This window comes from Salvelinus namaycush, chromosome 22 (assembly GCF_016432855.1).
Source record: "Salvelinus namaycush isolate Seneca chromosome 22, SaNama_1.0, whole genome shotgun sequence".
Classification (NCBI taxonomy): domain Eukaryota; kingdom Metazoa; phylum Chordata; class Actinopteri; order Salmoniformes; family Salmonidae; genus Salvelinus; species Salvelinus namaycush.
The window spans coordinates 2,464,926-2,485,473 of record NC_052328.1 but is presented as its reverse complement, the minus strand read 5'-3'; the positions used below and the strand labels follow the sequence as shown (position 1 = coordinate 2,485,473).

General features: G+C 42.3%; 1 protein-coding gene across 1 annotated transcript in view; it reads left to right on the top strand.

Annotated features, from left to right (window-relative positions):
* Positions 1-676: 676 nt before the first annotated feature.
* The window catches only part of LOC120017462 (A disintegrin and metalloproteinase with thrombospondin motifs 14-like), a gene marked incomplete at its 3' end in the record, with an annotated part of 100,765 nt that continues 80,893 nt past the window's right edge, over positions 677-20,548 (top strand). The window contains exons 1-2 of the mRNA XM_038960218.1: positions 677-1,280; positions 2,449-2,848. Coding sequence (XP_038816146.1) covers positions 1,246-1,280; positions 2,449-2,848 — 435 coding nt within the window. The remainder of the gene's footprint in view (positions 1,281-2,448; positions 2,849-20,548) is intronic.

Sequence of the window (20,548 nt, the reverse complement as noted above, 5' to 3'; positions counted from 1 at the left end):
AGCAATCAATCATTTTGGTGAAATTATTATTCGACTCTTTTCAAGAGAAAACAGACATTTTTATTTTCTATTTACATCGGGAAACGAGTGTTCAGTCTCGGCTGGGGATAAGTGATGGGTAAACTCATCACCACTTCCTATCAGTAGGCGGTGCTACTGTAAATATATTCAGAAGCATTTCAAGGATATTACATAAAATTATTACCCATAAATAATATTCACACGTTAACGTAGCCTACTGATGATGGAACTTGTAGACAGTATCCTTTAGGTAAATGTATGAATCATTACTTTTCCATTACATTTATAAAATCATGCAGTAAAAACGTTTATTTGAACAGAAGACACACTATTATTTTTTATTTTAAGAATAGTCCGGGTGTAGATTCATGCCCGCAGACAGTTACGTACTGAATGTGCATTCCAAGACTTGTTTCACAAACTAAACAATTCGCCACGACTTGTTCTCTCCCTGTGTGTCAGAGTCTCTCTCTCAGACCAGTGGACAGAATGCGTTTACCCTAAAAACTCTGTGGCTTAAAGTTTCGTGGAGTTAGAGAAGTCCGACTTCAATGTTTGTACTAACGCCTCCCCATCCGTGCGTAATGGTGCGGGACTGCGCCGCAGATGTTTGTGTGCAGGAATGCTTTTTTACTTCTGAGGTTGGGGTTGACTTTTATACGAATTAGTATGTTGTAGGCCAATGACTGTACATATGAAGGTGCAGGCCTACCTCTCTTTTTCTAAACAACCATAAGGCATCTAAACAGTTCCAGGCTCCGGCTGTGAGTTAGTTGATCTGTACCTCCCTGAACTCTCCGATTAGCCGGGCAGGCAGCTGTCGTCATCAGCACCCCCGGTTTTTTCCCTTTTCTAAATGGATGGGGCTGTCCAGCTTTATGCACAGTTCAACGGAAGCCGAAAGATTGGAAACAACTTGTGAATTCACCGGTCAGTTTGGTTTGCGTTTGCGGTAACGTTCAGAAGAATGCTCGACGGCGGCTTCGCTGAAGAAGTTAAAGATTGAGAAGTTTTTTTTTTCTTTCTCATAAACTGTGCGGCGTTCAGGACTGGAGCAGGAGAGGAGGGAGAGGGAACAGCGGTTGCCTACTACAACGTTTACAATAGAAAGGAAACTTCAACTCCCGTTAGAGTGGACTGAAGTGAAGTGGCAGCTCGTAATTCCACAATGGCTTTCGCTGTGGATTGTATATATTTATTGATGTGCTGTTCTCTCAACTTGATATGTTTAGATCACAAACATACTGTGAAATCACATGGTAAGTTCTTATGATTTTACACTTTTTTTCTCAACTTTTTGGTATTCAACTTTGAAGTACTGTGGATTTTGAGCAGAGAGCTATAAAACGTATGGCATACTGTATTTGAAGTTATATAACCCCCTGGGTTTGATAGAGACTGAGGTCTTAGTGATGAACGTGTCCAGAAATGCCACAAACTAGTCCAATAATTTAGTTGTACCTGAAAGGGTTTAGCCAAACTAAACTAAATCTTTAGTGATGCAACTGGCTGGCTCATAACCCATAGACTAAACTAGAGACACATTATCCTGTGTCTCCACTATTCAGAAGTTCAATATCATCTTTAAAAAAGGTTAAAAAAATTATAAAAATATAATCTTCCATATTCATTAACCATTTGTTAGCAGGCCAATTATCCTTTAACTAGCATGCATTACTCTTATCCACACCAGAGTATAATCATAATTGTTTTATTTATGTATTTAACCTTTATTTAACTAGGCAAGTCAGTATCAATTAAAGTATCCTATATTATTTTCTGTGCTTTTCACCAAGTTCCCATACGTTCCCAATCCCCCAAGTTCCCATAGGTTTCTGTGCATAGGTTCCAACTATCTGAGAAAGAAATGTGCTATCTAGAACCTAAAACGGTTATTTGGCTGTCCCCATAAGGTAACCCTTTGAAGAACCTGTTTTGGTTCCAGGTAGAAACCTTTTGTGTTCCATGTAAAAACCGTTTCCACAGAGGATTCTACCTGGAACCCAAAAGAGTTCTACCTGGAACCCAAAAGAGTTCTACCTGGAACCCAAAAGAGTTCTACCTGGAACCCAAAAGAGTTCTACATGGAACCCAAAAAGAGTTCTACATGGAACCCAAAAAGAGTTCTACATGGAACCCAAAAAGAGTTCTATATGGAACCCAAAAAGAGTTCTATATGGAACCCAAAAAGAGTTCTATATGGAACCCAAAAAGAGTTCTACCTGGAACCCAAAAGAGTTCTATATGGATCCAAAAGGGTTATCCTATGGGGACAGCCTAAGAACCCTTTTGAGACCCATTTTTTCTAAGAATGTATATTAGACCTGTCCAGTTGTCTCTGGTTCTCTGATGTTATTCTTGACTATTTGTCTCATCAGAACATCTCTCTGGAAAGTTAAGTGAATATGGTCTTATCGTGCCGTTCAGCACAGACTCCCACGGACGCTACATCTCCCACGTGGTCTCAGCCTGGGCCTCAGCTGCAACGGGAGAAACTGAAAGTGAAGGTGCTGATGCAGGGGGTGGTGCTGGTGATTCCTCATCCCCTGGTCCAGGAAAGAGGCGTGTGGCCCGTAGCGCCCCCGAGACTCCCTCTGTCACCTCTGGCGCAGGCCAACACCTGTTTTTCAACGTCACTGTGTTTGGGAAAGAGTTGCACCTTCGCCTCAAAGCAAACAGGAGGCTGGTGGCTCCGGGGGCATTTGTGGAATGGCAGGAGGACTTCGAGGAGAAGGCTAAGGAGCGTCTCCACGGGGACTGTGTTTTCACTGGAGACGTATCCGACATGCCAGAGGCTACTGTTGCCATAAGCAACTGTGATGGACTGGTAAGTCAATAACCAAACCCACCCTCCCTGAATTCCATACAATACAATGGTGCAAATGAGTTAGCGTGCATACACACACACACACACACACACACACACACACACACACACACACACACACACACACACACACACACACACACACACACACACACACACACACATACCCTAGTACTGTATACTGTACTGTACTATCAGCCAGGTCTCAGATCTGTTTGTGGATTGGAAATGACAAATCAACCGTATGAGTTGGCCTTACAGCACAAACAGATCTGGGACCAGGCTGCTGTACACTGTAATCTAACCATATGAGTTGACAAGACAGCACAAACATATCTGGGACCAGGCTGCTGTACACTGTAATCTAACCATATGAGTTGACAAGACAGCACAAACATATCTGGGACCAGGCTGATGTACACTGTTTAAATGGCTTAGGTATTCTCCTCACACTGTTCCTAGCCCTGGCAGTCACTATGAATGCAGGTTGCGGGTGAATAAAAATCAGCAGTTGGATATCCTAACTCTGGCTGGATTCCAATAGGAATTACACATCACTTTGCAAGCCAGCATAATGTGACATGCAGGTAGGATTGCAAAATTCTGCTACATTTCACAGGTTTTCCAGAAATGGTGTTTAAAAGATTCCTGGAAATCCTTCAACCAGGATTTTTTTTAAATCTGGGATTTTTTGGGAAAGTTACCAGAATTTTGCAACCCTACTTGCAGGCCTGATGTGGCCTGTAAAACCATGAGTTTGAGGCCACTGAGTGAGGGAAAAGTTAGGCCTCAAAATAAGACATTATGAGATATGTAATACATTGTCATAATGAGTTTTATTATAATGACAACATTCACCTATGAACTCACTTAGTGAAGGCCTCAGGGCTGACAATGAAGGAATTCAAAAACCATGTCTCTGTCACTAACAAATGCAGTCATGGGTGGTAACTCTACAATTCACTCGAAAAGGCAAGGCACACTGGGAAAATATATTGGAGGCGTGGCTTAGTGGTGGTGTTACTCAAAATGTCAAGCTGATACAACTCAAATCTGGACCCACTACGGGGTCACAGTGACTCTATCCGTTTGAGTAATGACTACAAAATCCCTTTAAGTAACTGGACTGATATATATTAAAGGGATACATCGGGATTTTGGCAACAAGGTCATTTATCTAATTCCCCAGTCAATTGAACTGGTGGATAATCATGTTTTATGTCTCTTTGTGCAGTTTGAAGGAGGTTGCTAACTAGAGATAAACTTCCAGTCATTGTGTAAACTAGAGGTCGACCGATTAATCGGAATGGCCGATTAATTAGGGCCGATTTCAAGTTTTCATAACAATCGGAAATCTGTATTTTTGGACGCCGATTTGGCCGAATTTCTTTTTTTTTTACACCTTTATTTAATCTTTATTTAACTAGGCAAGTCAGTTAAGAACACATTCTTATTTTCAATGACGGCCTAGGAACAGTGGGTTAACTGCCTCGTTCAGGGGCAGAACAACAGATTTTCACCTTGTCAGCTCAGGGATTCAATCTTGCAACCTTTCGGTTAACTAGTCCAACGCTCTAACCACCTGCCTCACAAGGAGCCCGCCTGTTACGCGAATGCAGTAAGAAGCCAAGGTAAGTTGCTAGCTAGCATTAAACTTATCTTAACCAAATCAATCAATCAATCATAATCACTAGTTAACTACCATTGGTTGATGATATTACTAGTTTATCTAGCGTGTCCTGAGTTGCATATAATCGATGCGGTGCGTATCGTTGCTCCAATGTGTACCTAACCATGAACATCAATGCCTTTCTTGAAATCAATACACAGAAGTATATATTTTTAAACCTGCATATTTAGCTAAAAGAAATCCAGGTTAGCAGGCAATATTAACCAGGTGAAATTGTATCACTTCTCTTGCGTCCATTGCACGCAGAGTCAGTGTATATGCAACAGTTTGGGCCGCCTAATTTTCCAGAATTTTACGTAATTATGACATAACATTGAAGGTTGTGCAATGTAACAGGAATATTTAGACTTATGGATGCCACCCCTTAGATAATATACGTAACGGTTCCGTATTTCACTGAAAGAATAAACGTCTTGTTTTCGAGATGTTAGTTTCTGGATTCGACCATATTAATGACTTAAGGCTCGTATTTCTGTGTGTTTATTATGTTATAATTAAGTCTATGATTTGATAGAGCAGTCTGACTGAGCGATGGTGGGCACCAGCAGGCTCGTAAGCATTCATTCAAACAGCACTTTCGTGCGTTTTGCCAGCAGCTCTGCTGTTTATGACTTCAAGCCTATCAACTCCCGAGTTTAGGCTGGTGTAACCGATGTGAAATGGCTAGCTAGTTAGCGGGGTGCGCGCTAATAGCGTTTCAAACGTCACTCGCTCTGAGACTTGGAGTAGTTGTTCCCCTTGCTCTGCATGGGTAATGCTGCTTCGATGGTGGCTGTTGTCGTTGTGTTCCTGGTTCGAGCCCAGGTAGGGGCGAGGAGAGGGACGGAAGCTATACTGCTACACTGGCAATACTAAAGTGCCTATAAGAACATCCAATAGTCAAAGGTTAATGAAATACAAATCGTATAGAGAGAAATAGTCCTATAATTCCTATAATAACTACAACCTAAAACTTCTTACCTGGGAATATTGAAGACTCATGTTAAAAGGAACCACCAGCTTTCATATGTTCTCATGTTCTGAGCAAGGAACTTAAACGTTAGCTTTCTTACATGGCACATATTGCACTTTTACTTTCTTCTCCAACACTTTGTTTTTGCATTATTTAAACCAAATTGAACGTTTCATTATTTATTTGAAGCTAAATTGATTTTATTGATGTATTATATTAAGTTAAAATAAGTGTTCATTCAGTATTGTTGTAATTGTCATTATTACAAATAAATTTAAAAAATCAGCCGATTAATCGGTATCGGCATTGAAAAATCATAATCGGTCGACCTCTAGTGTAAACGCCAGTTAGCATTGGCTCTCTGAAACTCTCTCTAACTTCCTTTATATACTGGATGCAGAGACATAAAAATGGTTTCCATGAGTCCCGAAGTTTCCCTTTTAAGTGCAACGGGTTTCCTCAAGTTTAGAGTAATGACAGCACAACGGGGTTTACACTGTAGCCTTGTCCACTGGACACAACAACTTGAATTAATAACAACAAGGTGAAGAAAACAGCAGGGAGGCATGATGCTTGTCCATTGCTTTGCTATGGAGCCCTGTTAACTATAGAGAACTCAGTATACAGTAGCCTCTACTTAGCCTACAGCCCTACACTGCTGCTTCCAGCTAATCATTTTCTGTTAAGCTGTCCAGACACTACTTTCTCTGAGGGAATAGTATCTGTTAAGCTGTCCAGACATTACTTTCTATGAGGGAATAGTTTCTGTTAAACTGTCCAGACACTACTTTCTCTTTTTCCAACGCAGTCTGGTTTAAAGTATTGGGTGGTAATGATAGCTGGACCAAGCTGAGGTGACGTCCCATCGCAGTCTGGTTTAAAGTATTGGGTGGTAATGATAGCTGGACCAAGCTGAGGTGACGTCCCATCGCAGTCTGGTTTAAAGTATTGGGTGGTAATGATAGCTGGACCAAGCTGAGGTGACGTCCCATCGCAGTCTGGTTTAAAGTATTGGGTGGTAATGATAGCTGGACCAAGCTGAGGTGACGTCCCATCGCAGTCTGGTTTAAAGTATTGGCTGGTAATGATAGCTGGACCAAGCTGAGGTGACGTCCCATCGCAGTCTGGTTTAAAGTATTGGCTGGTAATGATAGCTGGACCAAGCTGAGGTGACGTCCCATCGCAGTCTGGTTTAAAGTATTGGCTGGTAATGATAGCTGGACCAAGCTGAGGTGACGTCCCATCGCAGTCTGGTTTAAAGTATTGGCTGGTAATGATAGCTGGACCAAGCTGAGGTGACGTCCCATCGCAGTCTGGTTTAAAGTATTGGGTGGTAATGATAGCTGGACCAAGCTGAGGTGACGTCCCATCGCAGTCTGGTTTAAAGTATTGGGTGGTAATGATAGCTGGACCAAGCTGAGGTGACGTCCCATCGCAGTCTGGTTTAAAGTATTGGGTGGTAATGATAGCTGGACCAAGCTGAGGTGACGTCCCATCGCAGTCTGGTTTAAAGTATTGGCTGGTAATGATAGCTGGACCAAGCTGAGGTGACGTCCCATCGCAGTCTGGTTTAAATTATTGGGTGGTAATGATAGCTGGACCAAGCTGAGGTGACGTCCCATCGCAGTCTGGTTTAAAGTATTGGGTGGTAATGATAGCTGGACCAAGCTGAGGTGACGTCCCATCGCAGTCTGGCTTAAAGTATTGGGTGGTAATGATAGCTGGACCAAGCTGAGGTGACGACCCATCGCAGTCTGATTTAAAGTATTGGGTGGTAATGATAGCTGGACCAAGCTGAGGTGACGACCCATCGCAGTCTGATTTAAAGTATTGGGTGGTAATGATAGCTGGACCAAGCTGATGTGACGTCCCACCCCAGTCTGTCACCTTCCCTGCTACTTCTGACAGAAACAACATGCAAGGAATAGTGATTAAGACAGCATTTTCACCCTTGACCTCTAATGACATGTCTATGTGGATATTATTCTGCCACTTGTCAAGTTAACACTGGGAGAAAAAAACATTTGGTTGTCCTAACCTGTCTAACCCTGTTGAACTCTGAACCACCTGGTTGTCCTAACCTGTCTAACCCTGTTGAACTCTGAACCACCTGGTTGTCCTTACCTGTCTAACCCTGTTGAACTCTGAACCACCTGGTTGTCCTAACCTGTCTAACCCTGTTGAACTCTGAACCACCTTGCTGTCCTAACCCGTCTAACCCTGTTGAACTCTGAACCACCTGGTTGTCCTAACCTGTCTAACCCTGTTGAACTCTGAACCACCTGGCTGTCCTAACCTGTCTAACCCTGTTGAACTCTGAACCACCTGGTTGTCCTAACCTGTCTAACCCTGTTGAACTCTGAACCACCTGGTTGTCCTAACCCGTCTAACCCAGTTGAACTCTGGTTGCCTCTTTGTCTATGATGTTTTATGTGTGTTTGTGTCTAATATAAACCATAGTGGTACCCTACATTACCCCATTACATTGCCTTTATTTCTGTCAACACCCCCCCCCCCCCTGACAGGGGCAGAAGAATAGAGCGCCACTGTTCAGCATAGGAACAATGAGATCATTCATTAAAGAGACATTGATTTCTCACTCTGAGGTAATTACAGACACATGCTTACACACACACACACACACACACCCTAGTACTGTATAGTTACTGTACTATCAGCCGGGTCCCAGATCTGTTTGTTCTTTGTAAATGACAAACCAACCATATGAGGACTGTTCTGTTCTGTGTACTCTGAGTGAGGGAATCAGTCCCGTAGCCTAAAAGGGCAGAATGTTGTTCTTTCTCTGACTGTAGTTTCTGCTTTAACATGATGTTGGTGCTCTCAAACAGACTGCATTTCTCCATGGACTGAAGAAAATAAACAATTACTTTTCTGAACAATATTCATCTGGAAGAGTTACATTTTGATTTAACCAAATTCACAAACATTCTCAGACTTATAACGGACAGTATTGATAAATGTTTTTGCGATTTTATTGGGATTTTTTTTTATTGAGATTTTATGTTTCAAACATATTGGTCACTATACACTGAGTGGACAAAACATTAAGAACACCTGCTCTTTCCATGATATAGACTGACCAGGTGAATCCAAGTGAAAGCTAAGCTTATTGATGTCACTTGTTAAATTGGGGCGGCAGGTAGTCTAGTGGTTAGAGTGTTTTCGCCAGCAACCGAAAGGTTGCTAGATTGAATCCCCGAGCTGACAAGGTAAACATCTGTCGTTCTGTCCCTGAACAAGGCAGTTAACCTACTGTTCCTAGGCCGTCATTGTAAATAAGAATTTGTTCTTAACTGACTTGCCTAATTAAATAAAGGTTAAATACAATTTTAAAAATCCACTTCAATCAGTGTAGATGAAGGGTAGGAGACAGGTTAAATAAGGATTTTGAAGTGTGTGTGCCATTCAGAGGGTGAATGGGCAAGGCAAAATATTTAAGTGCCTTTGAACGGGGTATGGTAGTAGGTGCCAGGCGCACCGGTTTGAATGTGTCAAGAACTGCAACGCTGCTGGGTTTTTCACACTCAACAGTTTCCTGTGTAAATCAAGAATGGTCCACCACCCAAAAGACATCCAGCCAACTGGACATAACTGTGGGAAGCATTGGAGTCAACATGGGCCAGAATCCTTGTGGAACTCTTTCCACACCTTGTAGAGTCCATGTCCTGACGAACTGAGGCTGTTCTGAGGGTGGAACCCAATATAAGGAAGGTGTTCCTAATGTTTTGTACACTCAGTGTTGAGAGCAGAGAGAAGAGAGAGCATGAGAAAGTTCGTTTTGATGACTCAGAGAAAAGTTCTGAAAACATGTTGGCTCACTATTTAAAAAGAAGATAGAGAACCAGGAGTTTTGGCACAGGAACAGCCGACTAACGCTAACTAATGATACCTACAGTAGCTAATGATACCTTCAGTAGCTAATGATACCTACAGTAACTAATGATACCTACAGTAACTCATGATACCTACAGTAACTAATGATACCTACAGTAACTCATGATACCTACAGTAACTAATGATACCTACAGTAACTAATGATACCTACAGTAGCTAATGATACCTACAGTAACTAATGATACCTACAGTAACTAATGATACCTACAGTAGCTAATGATACCTACAGTAGCTAATGATACCTACAGTAACTAATGATACCTACAGTAACTAATGATACCTACAGTAGCTAATGATACCTACAGTAACTAATGATACCTACAGTAACTAATGATACCTACAGTAGCTAATGATACCTACAGTAACTAATGATACCTACAGTAGCTAATGATACCTACAGTAGCTAATGATACCTACAGTAACTAATGATACCTACAGTAGCTAATGATACCTACAGTAACTAATGATACCTATGATACCTACAGTAGCTAATGATACCTACAGTAACTAATGATACCTACAGTAACTAATGATACCTATGATACCTACAGTAGCTAATGATACCTACAGTAGCTAATGATACCTACAGTAACTAATGATACCTACAGTAACTAATGAAACCTACAGTAGCTAATGATACCTACAGTAGCTAATGATACCTACAGTAACTAATGATACCTACAGTAACTAATGATACCTACAGTAACTAATGATACCTACAGTAACTAATGATACCTACAGTAACTAATGATACCTACAGTAGCTAATGATACCTACAGTAACTAATGATACCTATGATACCTACAGTAGCTAATGATACCTACAGTAACTAATGATACCTACAGTAACTAATGATACCTATGATACCTACAGTAGCTAATGATACCTACAGTAGCTAATGATACCTACAGTAACTAATGATACCTACAGTAACTAATGATACCTATGATACCTACAGTAGCTAATGATACCTACAGTAACTAATGATACCTACAGTAACTAATGATACCTACAGTAGCTAATGATACCTACAGTAGCTAATGATACCTACAGTAACTAATGATACTTACAGTAACTAATGATACCTACAGTAGCTAATGATACCTACAGTAACTAATGATACCTACAGTAGCTAATGATACCTACAGTAACTAATGATACCTACAGTAACTAATGATACCTACAGTAACTAATGATACCTACAGTAGCTAATGATACCTACAGTAGCTAATGATACCTACAGTAACTAATGATACCTACAGTAACTAATGATACCTACAGTAGCTAATGATACCTACAGTAACTAATGATACCTACAGTAGCTAATGATACCTACAGTAGCTAATGATACCTACAATAACTAATGATACCTACAGTAGCTAATGATACCTACAGTAGCTAATGATACCTACAGTAACTAATGATACCTACAGTAACTAATGATACCTATGATACCTTCAGTAGCTAATGATACCTACAGTAACTAATGATACCTACAGTAACTAATGATACCTACAGTAGCTAATGATACCTACAGTAACTCATGATACCTACAGTAGCTAATGATACCTACAGTAGCTAATGATACCTATGATACCTTCAGTAGCTAATGATACCTACAGTAACTAATGATACCTACAGTAACTAATGATACCTACAGTAACTAATGATACCTACAGTAGCTAATGATACCTACAGTAGCTAATGATACCTACAGTAACTAATGATACCTACAGTAGCTAATGATACCTACAGTAACTAATGATACCTACAGTAGCTAATGATACCTACAGTAGCTAATGATACCTACAGTAGCTAATGATACCTACAGTAGCTAATGATACCTACAGTAGCTAATGATACCTACAGTAACTAATGATACCTACAGTAACTAATGATACCTACAGTAACTAATGATACCTACAGTAACTAAAGTCAAATATCGATTTAATATCGTCCAAAAATAATATTGTGATATGTAACTGTATCGACCCCCCCCCATAATCAATGATTATATATAATATAAGTCATTTATCTGCTGCTTTTATGCGTGCATATATTTCCCGTATCAGTGGCCCCAGCGGGAATCGAACCCCCGATACTGGCATTGCAAGCGCCATGTTCTACTAACTGAGCCACAGAGGACCACCGGGCTGAGACTGTCTGGTACAGTGTTAATACCGTGTACTGCCTTACAGTAGTTGGCCCTGATAGAACTATCGACTGTAGCCAATGGCTCCCATCCACAATATGTCTAGTTCATTCCATGTCCATCCATCCAGAGACTGATGAACCATCTGATCAATGCTAAACAAAAAAACACCAGGCACACACACACACACACACACACACAGACACACAGACACATATACACACACACACAGACACATATACACACACACACAGACACATATACACACACACACACACACACAGACACATATACACATATACACAGACACATATACACACACACACACACACACACACAGACACATATACACACACACACAGACACATATACACACACACACAGACACATATACACACCCACACAGACAGACACAGCCACACAGACACTACTAATAGTGCTGAATGAGCAGCCTACCTCTATTCTCTATAAGTTTGAACTGGTTATTTTGGCAGAGAGTTCTGGGCCAACGCTATGAAGCTGGCATAGCAGCAGCCCTGTAGATGGACTACTCCTCTCATTGGTTAGTTAGACATTGCTGATGTCTGTACATTTGTAGATAAGGGCTAGGTTCCCACCACAGGCACCCCAGCAATGTCAACTATTTCAAGGCATGTCTTCTTCTTCTCTTCCCTGACTCCGGCTCTCTCACAGAATGATTGAATAGTCTCTTGTGTGTCTAAAAGGCTATGAGTTTGACATGGCAGCGGAACATGTGAAAATGGGGTATCATCTCCTTAAAGGAAGTGATCTTGACCACAGTCAGGAGGAGAGAACACAGTCCATGTGTTTCATTGAGCCACAGCCAACATAAACACATCAGGCACGTCTGTACACGTCTGCCAGCCTGCGCTTTTCTGAGAGAGAGAGCAGAGAGAGAGCAGAGAGAGAGCAGAGAGAGAGCAGAGAGAGAGCAGAGAGAGAGAGAGAGAGAGCAGAGAGAGAGAGAGCAGAGAGAGAGAGAGAGAGCAGAGAGAGAGAGCAGAGAGAGAGAGAGAGCAGAGAGAGAGAGCAGAGAGAGAGAGAGAGAGAGAGCTGGTCTTGGCTTAATGTTCCGGTCGGTAGCTAGCTAGCTAACACTCGCGTAGCTAGCTAGCTAGCACCTTCATGAAAAGGGGCATGAGGGAAGCCCTACAATACTAAGTTTCTCTAAGTAGTGAGAAAACAGGCAATGTTGAAAATGAATCATTAGACATATTGTACTTTTCTTAAATGTCGTTTTGTAATTGACTAAAACAAGTCACTGTGAGCCAATGGGGTAACCTAGGTAACCACGGGTTGTTTTCCCCACAGGTGGGCGGGGCCGTGACGTTCTATCTTTAAAGTGGAACTGACAGTGTTTTAGCAACATGAAATCTTATTAAAATCGGTTCATATAAACACCCAGGAAAAATATAACGCCTTTAAAAAAAATTCTGACAAAAAATTCTGACAAGCGAGGATTTAGATATGGTCATTTACACGTTATTTCATAAATTAATAGAATGTTTGGGAATGGCGCATAGTAAGGCATTTTTGAAAATTCTATAGCAATATAGAGTGTGAAAGCGGCCATCCGTTTGGACAATTAATAGACACTGCAGTAAATAAAACCTAATAAAAACATCTGTCTTGTCCAGGACCGGAGTCTACACAGACCGGTGTGCTATAGCCAATCAGAGCTACAGTAGGCTTATATGCAAACATGCCATTTGTCACACGGGCCTGCCATCATTCACTTTGAACTGGACTGTGTGCTTACAGACAGTTGCAAGACATTAGATCATTAGAAAGCATTTGCCAAAAGCCACAAAATACACCTGAATGTATTTCTGTAAATATATAAATACCACGGGAGTCCTCTTACATTTGGGAACTTTACAGTCCTATTAATCAAACAACCATGAACAGGTAGGCTCTCTCCCTCAGTTATGCACATCAACAAGATCAACTAATACCAGAGCAAGATGAGCTAAAATCTAACAAAGGAACATTAGATAAACCCTCTCAAACGTTTTCAGCTAGTTGGCCATCAGAATTACACTGATAAACGATGGGGAATAGAAGCCTCCACGTCCTTCTGCAGCTTGCCTGCCAATGCATTCTTGTCCCAACCCACGTTTTGACAACTGAATGGGAACTTTCCTGTCTGTCCCGCCAGCTCATTTGATTGATGCCAAGTACATTTGATTGATGCCAAGTACATTTGATTGATGCCAAGTACATTTGATTGACAACTTAGAGATACGCTGACTGTCGATAACAGTCATTCAAGTTCAGCATAGCTAGTCAGTCCTCTCTCCTCTCTCAAAGGGGGAACATCTTCCAACACCCTATAGTCAGTCCTCTCTCCTCTCTTAAAGAGGGAACATCTTCCAACACCCTATAGTCAGTCCTCTCTCCTCTCTTAAAGAGGGAACATCTCCCAACTCCCCACAGTCAGTCCTCTCTCCTCTCTTAAAGAGGGAACATCTCCCAACTCCCCACAGTCAGTCCTCTCTCCTCTCTTAAAGAGGGAACATCTTCCAACACCCTATAGTCAGTCCTCTCTCCTCTCTTAAAGAGGGAACATCTTCCAACACCCTATAGTTAGTCCTCTCCCTCCTCTTTCACCCCCCCCCCCCCCCCCCCCCACGCCCGACATGAAGTCAGTCCTCTCTCAAAGAGAGCATGACATCACCCAGTAACGGTTACGTTATCTTGGTACCCTGCCATGTACCCAGGGGGGCAAGATTGTTCATCCCTCTGCTCAGCCCTCTGCTCAGCCCTCTGTTCAGCCCTCTACTCAGCCCTCTACTCAGCCCTCTGTTCAGCCCTCTGTTCAGCCCTCTACTCAGCCCTCTGCTCAGCCCTCTGCTCAGCCCTCTGCTCAGCCCTCTGCTCAGCCCTCTGCTCAGCCCTCTGCTCAGCCCTCTGCTCAGCCCTCTGCTCAGCCCTCTGCTCAGCCCTCTGCTCAGCCCTCTACTCATCCCTCTGTTGGGGTGGCAGGTAGCCTAGTGGTTAGAGCGTTGGGCCAGTAACCGAAAGGTTTCTGGATTGAATCCCCGAGATGACAAGGTAAACATCTGTCCTTCTGCCCCTGCCCCTAACCCACTGTTCCCTGGGTGCCGTGGATGTCGTTTAAGGCATTACCCCGCACCTCTCTGATTCAGAGGGGTTGGGTTAAATGTGGAAGACACATTTCAGTTGAATGCATTCAGTTGTACGACTGACTAGATATCCCCCTTTCCCTGTTCAGCCCTCTGATCCCAGACCCCCAGCACATGACAGTTAGATCCAGGGCCCTGTGTAACAGCTTCTCAGCTACAGTATCAACATTCACATGACAGTTAGATCCAGGGCCCTGTGTAACAGCTTCTCAGCTACACTATCAACATTCACATGACAGTTAGATCCAGGGCCCTGTGTAACAGCTTCTCAGCTACAGTATCAACATTCACATGACAGTTAGATCCAGGGCCCTGTGTAACAGCTTCTCAGCTACAGTATCAACATTCACATGACAGTTAGATCCAGGGCCCTGTGTAACAGCTTCTCAGCTACACTATCAACATTCACATGACAGTTAGATCCAGGGCCCTGTGTAACAGCTTCTCAGCTACAGTATCAACATTCACATGACAGTTAGATCCATGGCAGCTATACTAAGATATACGTATATATGTGTACTAGGATAGTGATAACACCATGACAGATGGACTAGGATAGTGATAACACCATGACCTATAGACTAGGATAGTGATAACACCATGACAGATGGACTAGGATAGTGATAACACCATGACCTATAGACTAGGATAGTGATAACACCATGACAGATGGACTAGGATAGTGATAACACCATGACCTATAGACTAGGATAGTGATAACACCATGACAGATGTACTAGGATAGTGATAACACCATGACAGATGTACTAGGATAGTGATAACACCATGACAGATGTACTAGGATAGTGATAACACCATGACAGATGTACTAGGATAGTGATAACACCATGACAGATGTACTAGGATAGTGATAACACCTTGACAGATGTACTAGGATAGTGATAACACCATGACAGATGTACTAGGATAGTGATAACACCATGACAGATGGACTAGGATAGTGATAACACCATGACAGATGGACTAGGATAGTGATAACACCATGACAGATGGACTAGGATAGTGATAACACCATGACAGATGTACTAGGATAGTGATAACACCATGACATATGTACTAGGATAGTGATAACACCATGACAGATGGACTAGGATAGTGATAACACCATGACAGATGGACTAGGATAGTGATAACACCATGACAGATGTACTAGGATAGTGATAACACCATGACAGATGTACTAGGATAGTGATAACACCATGACAGATGTACTAGGATAGTGATAACACCATGACAGATGGACTAGGATAGTGATAACACCATGACAGATGGACTAGGATAGTGATAACACCATGACAGATGTACTAGGATAGTGATAACACCATGACAGATGTACTAGGATAGTGATAACACCATGACAGATGTACTAGGATAGTGATAACACCATGACAGATGTACTAGGATAGTGATAACACCATGACAGATGGACTAGGATAGTGATAACACCATGACAGATGTACTAGGATAGTGATAACACCATGACAGATGTACTAGGATAGTGATAACACCATGACAGATGTACTAGGATAGTGATAACACCATGACATATGTACTAGGATAGTGATAACACCATGACAGATGGACTAGGATAGTGATAACACCATGACAGATGGACTAGGATAGTGATAACACCATGACAGATGGACTAGGATAGTGATAACACCATGACATATGTACTAGGATAGTGATAACACCATGACATATGTACTAGGATAGTGATAACACCATGACAGATGTACTAGGATAGTGATAACACCATGACATATGTACTAGGATAGTGATAACACCATGACAGATGGACTAGGATAGTGATAACACCATGACAGATGGACTAGGATAGTGATAACACCATGACAGATGGACTAGGATAGTGATAACACCATGACATATGTACTAGGATAGTGATAACACCATGACATATGTACTAGGATAGTGATAACACCATGACAGATGGACTAGGATAGCTCTAGCACATTGTTGTTCTAGGTGCCGATGAACGATGGCTATGATTACACGCCTGCTGTTTCTCATGGTTGGGGAATTAACACCAATGACGTGTGATGGAATGACATCTGTTAGTGAAACATGAGTCCTGGGATGGATGACTGCACTGACTGGGAACTGGGAAGAGAAGACAGGCTATTTCTGTTACCGTCAGTTAAATACAGAGAGAGCCACCTAGCAACAGCAGCGCCGGAGAGGGCATGCGTCACAAATGGCACCCTATTCCCCCTATGGGCCCTGTTCAAAAGTAGTGCACTAAATAGAGAATAGGGTGCCATTTGGGATGCATGTCTGGGATCACATCAACTAACTGATGGGTGTGTTAGGATGGTATTGTGTTACCTCATCCAAGTGGACAGGGACACATTCCAGATTCCTACCATCATGTGATATTGAATTCTTTACGTGTCCAACTACAGTATGTTGGTGCTGATTAGTCTGTGTTTAGTAGTTCACTACTGTACATGATGAAACTAAAGCGTCAGTCACTTTCAAGTAGTTGACCCGTTGGATTGGAGTTAGATGTTACATCATCAGATCTAGCCAGGCCGGTTCAGTGGTGTGTTCTACTAGGTCTGGCTTTAGTACGATGCTTTGTCACGTCCTGCTCCACGCACACAACGGACAGGACTGGAACTATGACATTTAGGAATACAGCTGATAGGCCTGGAACCATGACATTTAGGAATACAGCTGATAGGACTGGAACCATGACATTTAGGAGTACAACTGATAGGACTGGAACCATGACATTTAGGAATACAGCTGATAGGACTGGAACCATGACATTTAGGAATACAACTGATAGGACTGGAACCATGACATTTAGGAATACAACTGATAGGACTGGAACCATGACATTTCGGAATACAGCTGATGGGACTGGAACCATGACATTTAGGAATACAACTGATAGGACTGGAACCATGACATTTAGGAATACAACTGATCGGACATTTAGGAGAATAAAGTGAGCTGATCAGACATGGTTTTGAAATTAATGTTAAAGGAACTGTCCAGTTTTTCCAGATTTCTATGAAATACAGTATGACTTATAATTCGTTTTCCATCCAAAAAATGGTCATTAAGTGTGTTAAAAATACTTGTGTGCGTACAGCGGTCAGAAAACATATTCATGTGAGTAGAGCGCTGATTGGCCAGCTCATCCTCCATAGGAGGATGACATCATCCTCTATGAGGAAATAGCAAGCATTTTATAAACGGTCTGTTTGAGATACAAGTTTGCGGTGTGGTTTTTAAAGAGTTGTTTCCCCAATTTATGCTCTGGCCTACTGTACATTGTTTTTCCAGCCTTCAGCAATAAGGGATGTGCGTTTGCTCTTTTAATCAAAATGTTTATTTTATTTTATTTGAGAATTCATAATTGTCAAGCTATATTCACTTTCATTTCATTTAGTCTTGTGCTGTGGGAATGGGATTGAGATATGTTGTATATTGTAGCCTGTAGCAGTGTCAGGAAAGACATCTGTCACTGTCTCCTTCTGACACCTTGATCGACCCTCACAGATGTACAGATGGAACAAATGAACTGCCCTCCCTGTCTGTCTGTCTGTCTGTCTGTCTGTCTGTCTGTCTGTCTGTCTGTCTGTCTGTCTGTCTGTCTGTCTGTCTGTCTGTCTGTCTGTCTGTCTGTCTCTCTGTCTCTCTCGCTCTCTCGCTCTCTCTGTCTGTATCGAAAGCATTAGCCAATTTCTCACAATTTGGATGAACTTTCCTATGTTGTGAAGATCCTACTGAATGAATAATCGTTGCCAGAAAAGGGCTCCCTCTAACCATTAGTGCAGAGTGAGGAAAAGAGAGTCAAACTCCTTTGAATGATATAAATATTGTAATGTCGTGTATTGGTGGGGTTAAAGATGATATACACTGAGCATACCAAACATTAGGAAGTTGGGGCCAGGTGTCGAAAGCATTCCACAGGGACGCTGGGCCATGTTGACTCCAATGCTTCCCACAGTTGCGTCTCATGATAAGCTGTGTCAAGTTGGTTGGATGTCCTTTGGGTGGTGGACCATTCTTTTTTACACATGGGAAACTGTTGAGCGTGAAAAACCCAGCAACTGTAATATCTAATGTTTCACAGAGTCGTGGCTGAACGACGACATTAAGAACATACAGCTAGCAGGTTTTACACTCTATCGGCAGGACAGAACAGCAGCCTCTGGTAAGACACGGGGCGGGGGCCTATGCATATATGTAACCTGTCTAAATGACTACCGACCCGTAGCACTCACGTTTGTAGCCTTGAAATGCTTTGAAAGGCTGGTCATGGCTCACATCAACACCATTATCCCAGAAACCCTAGACCCACAGTGCGTGCTCAGTCCCCTCCTGTACTCCCTCTTCACTCATGACTGCACGGCCAGGCACGACTCCAACACCATCATTAAGTTGGCTGATGACACAACAGTGGAAGGCCTGATCACCGACAACGACGAGACAGCCTATAGGGAGGAGGTCAGAGACCTGACCGTGTGGTGCCAGGACAACAACCTCTCCCTCAGCATGATCAAGACAAAGGCGATGATTGTGAACTACAGGAAAAGGAGAAACGAGCACGCCCCCATTCTCATCGACGGGCTGTAGGGGAGCAGGTTGAGAGCTTCAAGTTCCTTGGCGTCCACATCACCAACAAACTAACATGGTCCAAGCACACCATGACAGTCGTGAAGAGGGCATGACAAAACCTATTCCCCCTCAGGAGACTGAAAAGATTTGTCATGGGCCCCAGAGAGCATCCTGACTGGTTGTATGGCAACTGCTCGACCTCCGACCGCAAGGCACTACAGAGGGTAGTGCGTACGGCTCAGTACATCACTGGGGCTAAGCTGCCCGCCATCCAGGAACTCTACACCAGGCGGTGTCAGAGAAAGGCCCTAAAAATTGTCAAAGACTGCAGCCACCCTAGTCATAGACTGTTCTCTCTGCTACTGCATGGCAAGTGATATCGGAGCACCAACTCTAGGTCCAAAAGGCTCCTTAACAGCTTCTACCCCCTTCTAGCCATAAGACTCCTGAACAGCTAATAAAATGGCTATACAGACTATTTGCATTGATCCCCCCCCCCCCCCCCCCCCCACGCTGCTGCTACTCTTATTATCTATGCATATCTACTTTAATAATTCTACCTACATGTACATAATTACCTTGACACCGGTGCCCCCACACATTGACTCTGTACCGGTGCCCCCTGCTATTGTTATTTACAGCTGCTCTTTAATTATTTGTTATTCTTATCTCTTACTTTTTTTGGTGTATTTTCTTAAAACTGAATTGTTAGTTAGGGGCTCGTAAGTAAGCATTTCACTGTAAGGTCAACACCTGCTGTATTCGGCACATGTGACAAATAAAATTAGATTTGGACTTTGTGAAGATCTGCACTATGTAAAGATCTGCACTATGTAAAGATCTGCACTATGTAAAGATCTACACTATGTAAAGATCTACACTATGTAAAGATCTACACTATGTAAAGATCTACACTATGTAAAGATCTGCACTATGTAAAGATCTACACTATGTAAAGATCTACACTATGTAAAGATCTGCACTATGTAAAGATCTACACTATGTAAAGATCTGCACTATGTAAAGATCTACACTATGTAAAGATCTACACTATGTAAAGATCTGCACTATGTAAAGATCTACACTATGTAAAGATCTGCACTATGTAAAGATCTACACTATGTAAAGATCTACACTATGTAAAGATCTGCACTATGTAAAGATCTGCACTATGTAAAGATCTACACTATGTAAAGATCTGCACTATGTA